Here is an 11034-nt window from a genome sequence, read left to right as displayed (position 1 = left end):
CTATTGCAACGGACACGCTCCCAAGACATTGCATAGTCCGATTATCACGTGTTCCATTCCTTGCACAATTACCTTAGAGGACACTGGTTTAAATCCGAAGTAGAGGTGCATAATGCACTTGATACTTTCTTAGTTTCAGGGCGCACCAAGTTCTACGGCGATGGAATCCATGGTCTTCCAGAACGTTGGCCGGAGGTCGTCGATGCTGATGGGGACTATTTTTTATCTTCCAGGTACATCTTAGGTGACATATGATGTTCGAAAATGGTTGATGAAAAAGCGACAAAACTTTCTTGGTTACCTTTGTAGTTACTAGGTAACAGCGGATGAGAATTCCTCTACTTGAGAAAATGCATACATAGTGCGGAATATGTCTATAACGCCAATTAATTGCTGATTCATAAATTGTATAAAACATCATACATTTTTTCTCTTTTCAGTATACTCTATAACTCACTCACAGCTACAATGGAAAAGTGACTGTTGTCCCTGTCATTAAGGTTGATAAGAAAAGTTGTTAGCTTATCAACTCCTAGCTATGAATTTCACTAATTAGTTCAGCCTCTTACGCATTAGATCTACCCACTCTCAGCGTCACCCCAGCCATCTACTTGCTGTACTTGTGACTGTAGCATTGAGATCTTCTCTAGTAGTTTAATGCGTCCTCCAGTAATTTATTTGCAACTGATGAATGCAATGTTGGATTAAAATACAATACTGGACTGGTTGTACTGGATTAAAATAGTTGTACTGGATTAAAATACAGTACACATACTTTCTGTCATTCTTGTGTTTATGTGCTCCAAGGAAACTTGAATCATGTAACTTGAAAATGTTATGTGTGTTTTAAAGGGATTTTAAACAGGATTACAATTAATATTATATAAGAAGTAAACGTGATATCTTAAAATTTCTTTATTATAAATAAATTATAGCTCATCTCTCATTAAAGTAAATTCTCATGGCGTCTTAAGTGGTAAAACGCTACAATTATTTAAAATAAACCATTCTGAAAGGGTGTACTTATTCTTCCATTATGTTTCCGATTATTAAGTAAATATCGATAATGGAGACAATGTTATTGTCCTTAATTGATAGCCAAACATGATACTCTTGTTTTTTAATATTCTAAGGACATTCCTTCGGATCGATACAACGTCCATTATGAAGAACTTTTGATGCTGGGCACTGACAAGTAGGTACACATGGATTAAGGCAATCAATTGAAGTAGCACATGAACAACTATTTCTATTAGCACATGTACGTGGGACGGGAGAGCCACACTCGGTAAATGTTAGACCGCTGCTTCTAGGACATTCAATATCTGAAAAATGATATAATTAAGATTACATAATACGGTCTAATTTGAAAATTAAATAATTAAGAAAAAACTACATGTTTAATAATAACACTTTTATCTTCCTTTCACCTATTATTTAAGGAATTTCAATCCTACAAGTAATAATATAATTACAACTCAACACAATTTTGAAATAAAATATATTTTTGTGGATTTTAGAGATATTTAATATCGCGTAGGAAATGCACTGGAAAAAATTGGTATCATTCATTTCAAAGATCTATGATGAAATGATAAATGTTTAATCCTTCATCGTATGACTTATTTAACATGAGATTCTACTACAAATTTCAAAGTGTATCACTGAATATTTAATTCCGAGATAGAAGCAGCACGAGGCACGACAAAGATAACCGACTGAAAAAAATAAACAACCAAATGTCTATCGAAAAAATAAAAGATAGAAGGATCAAGGAAATCAAAGAAGAATATATTTCAAAATAAATAAGATTTTTCGTTATTATAAATATTATTTAAGTTATTATGTTCATAATAAGATTACGAATTATTTGTATTTTAAAAAATCAATCCTTTTTATATTAATAGGAAATCCCTGTCTTACTCATTGGATGGCAATTCAATACCTATATCATAGCACGACATTTGACATTAATTTGCTTTAATTCTTTGACACATTTTATTTCTACTGTATCAATAAAGTATTCGTTGCTTACCACAAAGTGAGTTAGCTGTCCATCCCAATACAACACCTTGTCTTGCGCATTCAGACGAATAGGAGGATATGACGTTGCATAAACAACGATCGCTCTCCTTGCAAGCGCAAAGATCAAATTCACAAGTTCGAAGAAATTCGTCTAAAGGCAAGACCGCATGGCAAGGTTTGAACAAAGAGCTCTGCAAAGAATGTAGAACACCATTAAATGTGTTACTTTGTACCGTTTATAATGGTATGAATATAAATTGTACTATTATTGATGTGAATGAATCTATAAGTATATTCGGGAGCTTTCGTTGCATTAAAGAGTCATAGTTTGCAAAATTTGTTTCCGTAGTAATTTATTCAAATGATAGGCTTATACGTAGATTTTTTTACTGTTTAGGCTCCTATATGTATGTTGTTTAACATTTGGATGGGAAGTGTATCCGATACATGCTTCTTCTTCATGGACGCCCGAAGGGACGGTAGGGGGCCCGTCCCCTATGGCTCACCAAAATAACATAAATTTCTTAAGATTTTCTTAAGACAAATAAAAAGTTACCAAACGTTATATAGTAACCAGGGTGATGCCCCCTAGAAAATTTCGTTCAGGCGTCCATGTTCTCCTCAGTCCGGTATAGTGGAATTACTCTTTCCAAACTAGAAAAAAAATGCAAAAGTCACAAATGTGCTAATGTTTCTGCAAGTACATCTCTGTGTTTCTATTAATAAATGAAGTCTCTTTTCGTTAGCAACAGTCCAAACATAAATATTACATATTGTTGTAACTTGGAAGATGAAAATAGAAGTGTAGTGATAACTAATCTCTGAAATAGTAAATTCAAACAACCAATCGTGCAGTACATGAGCTATTTAGCTCTCGAATTCACCTATACAATACTGTTTTCGTGACGTGAGAAGAAATGAGCGGAATCGGAAGCAATAACTAATTAAAATAATTTTTTATTGGTTCCATGTATTCACGATGAACATAACGTTGCATTTCTTCCTCTTCGTTTACTAAAATTACCGAAAATGATCTAACACTAAATCTTTCTACATATAAATAAATGCACGGTTTAGTAGTTGTGAATGTTCCTGACACTTATCACAACTTGAAAAACCATATTGTGTTGTGTTGTTCATATAATTGCTCAATTCACGTTATTGAAAAATCCTATTTACTTAGTAAAAGTTTATGATATTTCATATTGTTATTCATGATTTCAAAATGTCATTAAAGGTCAATTTTAGATTCAAAATAAATTTTGAGACAAAGTGAAAGTGAAATATTTTCATATACTGTGAGACAAAGTGAAACTCAAATATTTTCATATACTAACACGTATAAATGTTCAATATTAACCAGGGAGATACATCTATGTGCTAATGCAAAATGAATACCTCTTCCACCCTATCATAGCCAGTAACAAATGTAACAATCAGAGTAGTGCAAGCAAAAGCTTAATTCGGTGGAGAAAAAAAACAGAATTCCATTCGAAACATTCTCTGGACTTGAACAATTACAGCCCCAGACGACTATGATGTGCAGTTCAATGGTACCACAGTAATGGGCACCATGAAAAAAAATACACCGATAATTCTAGCAACATTGATTCTGACACTAGCTGATTTACCATATTCCCTTATTCTTCCGCGAGCTTTCATAGCATGGATGAACGATCTGCAAACGTGATGAGCACAAATTATATGCACAAACTATCTTGTCCTGAAGATTACTTGTGTAACGGATAACTTTGGTATGTTTGACGACAGTGTATTCAAACTTCTTCGATCTACTGTTTCTTGCCTTAATATTAGATTGCTTCCGACACAGCGGAAATAATTCTAGTTCATCCTAAAGAAGCAGTACAAGTACAATATCTAACTTTCAGAAAAGAAGTATTCATTAAGTAACTGCTTATCTGGTTAACTGTTACTAGGAAGAAAGAAGCATGCCATGTGTATCAGAGCTGTGCCACTCTCCACATCAATGGGCTTCCATTCTCTACACATTCTGCGAATTTTGACTCAATCTTCGTTTTCGCAATTTTAAAACGAAGTTATTATACGATTTTAATGATTCCTGTAAAAATTCTCAAATATATAGACCTAAATGGTATCATTTACTATCATATCTAGTGAAAACATAGATAAACCTGATTGATAAGTATTTTCAATAGTCGTTTTTATCGTACCGACATTAGTATGAACAATAATTGAATTATACAAGCTTGGGCTGGAATTCCACATGGAGACAATAACAATCATATGATTGTTGCTGTTTTATTACAATTTAAATTATATTATATGTCTGTATTAATTTAAAGAAAATCAACTGACTCACCTTGAGAATAGAGCATTTCTTTGCAGCAAGTTCTTTTGTTTCCTTGCTGGCTGTCTTACATGGATCCACAGGCGTAGTTGAAGTAGCTCTGCAGCTTGGAAGTTGGCCTTTTGTTGTCTATATAAAACATGTTTGTCTATTATCCAGATTTGTTTATAATTTTACGTCAATATTGTTACATAGTAGTTATATAGAACACGGGAAACTAATACAAATGAAGTTGAACAAAGATTCCAGGCTGGAAGAATTCCTCGTGTACAGGTAACTTTATGAGTATCACACTACGGAAAATTGTGTTTGAGATTACATGCCAACTAAACGTTATTTTCCTAATACTATATTTGAGTCCTAACTGTGAATACAAAGTCACTTTCAGATTAAGCGTCTATGTCTTACAAAAATACGGATTAATTGGAGTAGGATACAAAACCTTTGCAAGAATTGCCAGGACATAAGATCAAATGATTACCCAATTTGTTTGTTGGGTTCCGCTTCCAATTAGGGGTGCCACAAGCGTAGCCCTGGGTACAAATTGTGCCCGTGAGCAGGGCTAAAAGTGAATGTTGAAAGATAGGTTACGGATGACGTCATGCTATCCCCCGTCCCTAACTTTGCCCATTGTGCTTTTTCTAGAAAGTGAGGGGACGCCAAGGAAATATTTTGGAAGCGAGGGACGACGTACCCGCGTTCCCCGTCACTTTTTCCCCTGCCCGTGAGAACCTTTAGGAAGACATAATTTTTCATCGAAAATAATACGATCAAATAATAGGGAAAAATGTACATTTATTGGAAACAATTGTAAATTTGTGGGAAAATAGTTTCAATTATGTGGGGACAATGATAAATGTAATGGATAATGATAATTGTGGGGAATTTCGCATAAACCCTTAGGTGGAATGAGCACCAATGCATACTACTATTATGCTTCGCCGACTAAAAGTTTAACTAATTAGTGCAACAGCTAAAATATATAACAGAGGACCTATTATTTCAAGTAGTGTCAAACCATTACTGTGGAGTCTAGATTAGGTACAATACCTAGACTTGAACCTCTAAACACGCTAACGACAGAGCATACATATTAGACACAAGGCTACAAAAGGAAATACTGTAGACTAAAGCAGAACTTCATAAATATGTAAGTTAGAGTAACAAACAATTTAGAGGAATTAAACACTTATTCACGATGCAAAGCGAGAGTTAAATTCCCTGCCGACTTACATTTTACAACCCAACCTAACCCTTATGTAACCCAAAGTTAACACCACACAATTGTTTTACATAATTGTTATTAGCGTTATTTTTATTACTATTCGTGACATTAGTCGCATTACTTTAGAAAATATTAACCGTATTAACTATTTATCTAATATACAATATTTTAACTAAAAATTGCAAATTCTAATATTGTTAATATATTATAGACTATAAACTGTTTTAACAGTATGTTTTACTGACATTGTGAATTGAAGAGAAACTGCAATATGAATAATTGATTAACCACTTAGACAAAGGCCTATTGTTTTATAATGTAATCGTTTTTACTTAGAAACAAGTTTGCAAGGTCTTACTATTTATTTGGTTATTTGGCTGAAATGGAATTTAGCGTTCCCTTCAGTACCAAGGGTGTATGAGAAGTGAACCTACATCTTAACCTGGACCCTAACCCCATTTCCCCCCACCAAGAATCGAGTCAGCGCGAAGGCGTAAGCCACAATGTGTAGTTCTTTGATATATATATATATATATATATATATATATCTATGTCTTGAATAAATATCACGATTTTTAACTAATACGAGAAACAAAATAAACATAAGTTTAACAACAATATTATTTTCAACAATTGGAAACATTTGTCAAATCGAGTATGGGATCCACTATAAATATAGTAATACATATTTTCAAATTAATTAATACCTTCCAACTATCTCCAAATAATGCCACTGATGTAGTTGCTCTTCCGTTCCTAAGGCGTAAGTCATCCTTAGGATTATCGTTGAAATCGCCACATAATCCGCACATTTTGGACTTGTAAGATCCTGGTACAGTTACTTCCGCTCTGTTGTCACCATCCCATTTTACCTGAAACAGAAATATATTTCCACTTCCTTGAAGTAAAGCATATTATGGATATTTCTTTTACATATGAAACTAGCAGATGTATTACAATATATACAGTAAAATTCTCTCATTCACCATTCATATTAATGATTTTACTTTTCTTTTTTCTCCTTCTCATCACCTTTTTTCATAAACCCTGTCTGAAAGTATTGTTTGGATGATATACGGTAGTGAAACCACTGAGGAACGACAATTTCTTACATCAGTTACAGAAAGTTTAGTAACCTTTTCAGCAACAATATTATAAGTGAACCTAAAGCTTAATCCAGTATCCGGACTACAGTGTCCCCCCATCAAAAATCGAACAGGCGGGTACTCTAACTGCAATATCTGGGCGAAGCTCTGTTGGATAGTGGGGGGAGGACATGAGAATCTTGAGTTAATGGGAACTTCATGCTTTCTTATATGAATCAAGTACTTGATTACAGTATACTGGTCAACAGAGATCCCAATCACTGAATTGTAGTTCCATAAATAGCCCTGAATTGAGTCTCAATACTATTGTATAATTTTCTTTTTTCCTTCTTTGACCTTAGAAACTTTAGGATCAAGTAACTGTGAGAGAAGCAATGAATAATCAATTTATACTTCTCGATGACGCAGCAACATCTAGTTGAAAATATTATTTGGTGTTTGGAAGCCAACGCTTAACATTAAAAACTTCCCAGTGTTATTTTTTTCTATTGCCTTGCAAGCGTGCTATTAAAGTACGCAAGGATTGTTCTGTAATTGCGTTTTATTCCGGAAGAAGGGCAAATAGGCCTATTTTCCCTTTTCCAGAAATCATTTGAAACGAACCGCCATGTTATGCTGTAGGCGCTGTGAAACTTTCATCTCTATATCTTTATTTTTGGCAGCGTGGCAATATTGTTTTTATAAGCCTGTGCACTGGTGTTTTGACTCACAGCTGACATTCAGACTCTAGCAGCGGTTATTTCTGTGCTCATTGCAATATTATTAACCTACAAGCGTGGTAACAGTTTAAAAAGGATACTGAAAGTATACCTGTGTATAAGAAGAGTCACAGTAAACGAATTTGAAACGTGAAGAATCAAAAAGTAAAAGGGTTCGTGGTGAAAAATACTTCAAAATAAGAATGAAGTAACGGCTAAAATGCTCTTAGTTACTCAGTGTTGTAAAAGCAAATGCTATGATTTTTTTTTTTCATACTCAGTGCAATTCGTATGATTCCTTGTCTCTTCAAGATTCGTTCCTCGCTTCGTTCATGAGTAAGTCGGAAAGCACAAAAGAAACCACAGCTCTATATAATATGTAGATGTATTGTCTTAAGGATGGTGGAATGGCTACTGTGGTATGTCAGAAATTGAGACGTATTGACCCTAAGCCTGTCTCTTTTGTTGGAGTGAGCGAACAAGAACAGACAGATGTTCGGCCCTTAATGAAGTTCTCAGCTGAAGACAGGGACTGGATTGAATTCATATTTAATGAGTATGAGCATGACTAAATCCATAACACATTTATTATCATGTGTAATGATTTATATTTCTTTCTTGTTACAGTAAAGACATTACTGTGATGCATTAATAGTGTGCTATTTTCTCAACCAACAAAGATTTTCGTAAAAAGGGCACATAACATTTTATACAAGTATGTTTATAAATATATAAAATAATATATATTTTTTATTTAATACAAGCTATTTATTAGTGAAATTAATGGTTTATATTTAAGAAACCTATAATAGGTATTTGCAATTTTATGTTTTGTTATATACTCTGATAAAGTCTTTAAGTCTCTTTCCCTTCATTCAAGAAAACGGCCTATGTGCCCTTCTTCCGGAATAGGCCTCAATTCCATACATGTATACTGCTCCGCTTCATCACACATTCAGCGATATTCCGCAAAACGTCCTTCATGGACTTCCAAATCGTGTTCCGATTTCCTGCTGGCTTATGACTCCTTAGAGTGATAACGCTGTGAGCTTCCGCGCAACGTGTTATTTACATAAGACATGGACAATACACGAAGCGCATTTGTTAAGTCGGCATGTACTAGTTTGTCCCAAGTAAAGAAAATTAACTCTATCCAAGTCCGTTTAGAAAATGTGATGGATGCTCCCCATGGAATTCTACTCTCACAATTCATGCAGAGAGAGCCTCGCGTACTGGATGTTAGTTTCTATCTCCTCCAAAGTTCTCAGCAGTCGTGCATAGATTAAAAACGCAAGTTCTCTGGAGCAAACATCATCAGTTCTTGTTGGCAAGACCTAACTGACGACCAACAACATCTTCAGTTTCACTTTGAATTCTCCCCTCGTGAACTGAAAAACTGAAGTTTAAATACTGTTTTCAGGTCTTGCCTTAAGGGTCACGAGTCGTTTTCTCTACTTAAATTAAACTTAGAGAGGTTTATTTCCAGTTTGTGTTCCATGTCTTAATATAGCTAAGGACACTTTTCCAACTGTGTTTTGCTTTCTTAAAGGAGAATGTTGCTCTAATTGATGATTTTTTGAATAAAAAGTTACTTGTAATTCTTCATTCCCCCAGTGATTTGTCGTATGATCCTAGGTGATCATTACAGTATTTTGTATTGTTGAAAAGCAACAAAAAATACACATGAATATCTACGGTAATTTGATTTCGGGTAATTAGTGAATGTTTGCATTGTTGAAATACCGACAACTATCCTTAAACTCTAGTATAATTGTACTACATGTAGTGTAATTAAAGAGAATGTAGTATATTTATAGAGTAAAATTAATTATCAATAACTTAGTTAAGTTAGTAATGATGGATAAAGATAAATTTACTCACGCACAAAGAGTCAACGATGGTCGGAAACCTTTTCGAAAATAATAATATTGATGTACACCAGATAGTGGACTCAACTGAACCCAAAATGGTGCCCTAACGTTTCTTTAGGTAGCAAAATGGTAAGAAAGAAGGCATTAGAAATGTTATTAGAACTTTGATTATAACTTCGGTAATACGTATGTAAACGTAATTTAAATGTGAGTACGAAAGCTTTTAATACCTAGATTGAATGTACTATTTAATTACCTGAAGTCCAAAGTTAGTTTTCACTACAGTATAAGAAGTGCCAACTTTTTCAATAGACAAAAGACTCAGTTTGTAAGGCAGATTTACTATTGCGCTATTAACTGTTACTCTTCCTCCTTTATCCAATTGAATTTCAACCGAACGAACTTTTACCCATACAGTTCTTGTATACGATATTCCACGAGTACCTCGATCTTCATTCTGAAAGGAAAAAAAATGAAATATTAATACATCTAGTAAGTAAATATGTACTGTAATTATGATATTGTATTACTTAGTAGGGTATAATCTTCATTTCCCATTTAAAGTACTACGACATTTCATAAAGGTTCCGAAAGCCTCTACCAATTTGTAAATAACATGTCAAAGTGCGAATAGAAATCTTTAGATCTAAGACCTTTAAAATCACACTGGTACAATTTCATACGATAAAACAATTGAAGAGTCCAGGGGGAAAACGTGGATGTCCATTTAACAAATATTTCAGGAGACGATTTTTAAAGTTCAAAACATTTTATTTCCTAAACTAATGCTTCAAATTTGGTTTAAAAGTTCTTTATTATATTGGAAACTAGCTTTCAAAATCTTGTGCTCAACGTGTATTATTGTAAGGAAAAGAATACCAAAAAATCCAATTTGAGGTTGGTTTGCACCGCAGAAAAAGGGGTCTATTGCAAGCAGAGCAATGGAAAAAAGAGGCGATTGTTTTTCAAAATTATATACAATATTATTAAAAATATCTTGTTTGCTTCCTCTGTCTTTCTATTCTCCTTTACTCCCCTAATTACTTCTTCGGTAGTTCCATATAGAAGGTTTGCGCGTCTAGGCTGTATAAAACCTTCAAAGCTTACAGATCCTGCGGAAAATATCTTGTAAAGCACATCAATAATTATCGCGTTGATCGTAGCATTCTATTCAAACTGTTATCAACCGATTAAACCTGGTGTTTTTTTGTACAAAAACATTTGGAAATGTGCATTTATCCTCGAATCAGTATCAAATATGGGATAGTAGGGCAAGAAGAACCAGTGAGGTACAAAATTTCATTGACTTTGTTGATCTGATAGTCAATGTCGTATAAACGAGTATCCGACATTACTTACGAAAAGGTGCAGTTGCTTAAGCAAGTTTGGCAACTTTAAAATGTTAAAAATCAGGTTTTGGGGCAAGAATATTAGCCTATATTTTTAACTCATTTAGTATATAATAATTCATTGAATATACCTGTATTGACACAAGTCCGTGACAGAACAAGATTGCACTAAAATCTAAATTTTGTCCAAGAGTGAACATCCCCTTTTTCTCCACTAAGTGGTGACGATACTCCCTTCTTCCATTTTAAAAGGATCTTTAAACTTCTATAGCAGGCAAACCGTAGATCTTTACCCATTTTCTGATATATTGAATGAAACTACCCAGCATGCTCTAGAAGATGGCATGAAAATCTACATATTGTCCAAAAGTGGACATCCTCCTGTTTTCCCCTGGACTCTTCAATTGTGTTCATAAAGGTTGTGTTATTTA

The 11034-nt window shown here is 34.0% G+C and overlaps 1 protein-coding gene across 1 annotated transcript in view; it reads right to left on the bottom strand.

Annotated features, from left to right (window-relative positions):
- Positions 1-900: 900 nt before the first annotated feature.
- The window catches only part of LOC145681533 (kielin/chordin-like protein), a 30191-nt gene continuing 20057 nt past the window's right edge, over positions 901-11034 (bottom strand). Inside the window, exons 7-11 of the mRNA XM_081753179.1 lie at positions 9511-9711; positions 6287-6451; positions 4367-4483; positions 2036-2216; positions 901-1325 (exon numbers count right to left, since the gene is read on the bottom strand). Of these exons, the coding sequence (XP_081609305.1) occupies positions 1129-1325; positions 2036-2216; positions 4367-4483; positions 6287-6451; positions 9511-9711 (861 nt within the window). The 3' untranslated portion in view covers positions 901-1128. The remainder of the gene's footprint in view (positions 1326-2035; positions 2217-4366; positions 4484-6286; positions 6452-9510; positions 9712-11034) is intronic.

This window comes from Thermobia domestica, chromosome 3, assembly GCF_964235325.1.
Source record: "Thermobia domestica chromosome 3, izTheDome1.hap1.1, whole genome shotgun sequence".
Lineage (NCBI taxonomy): Eukaryota > Metazoa > Arthropoda > Insecta > Zygentoma > Lepismatidae > Thermobia > Thermobia domestica.
Note: the sequence above shows the minus strand (reverse complement) of the source record. Positions and strands in the feature narration are given on the sequence as shown.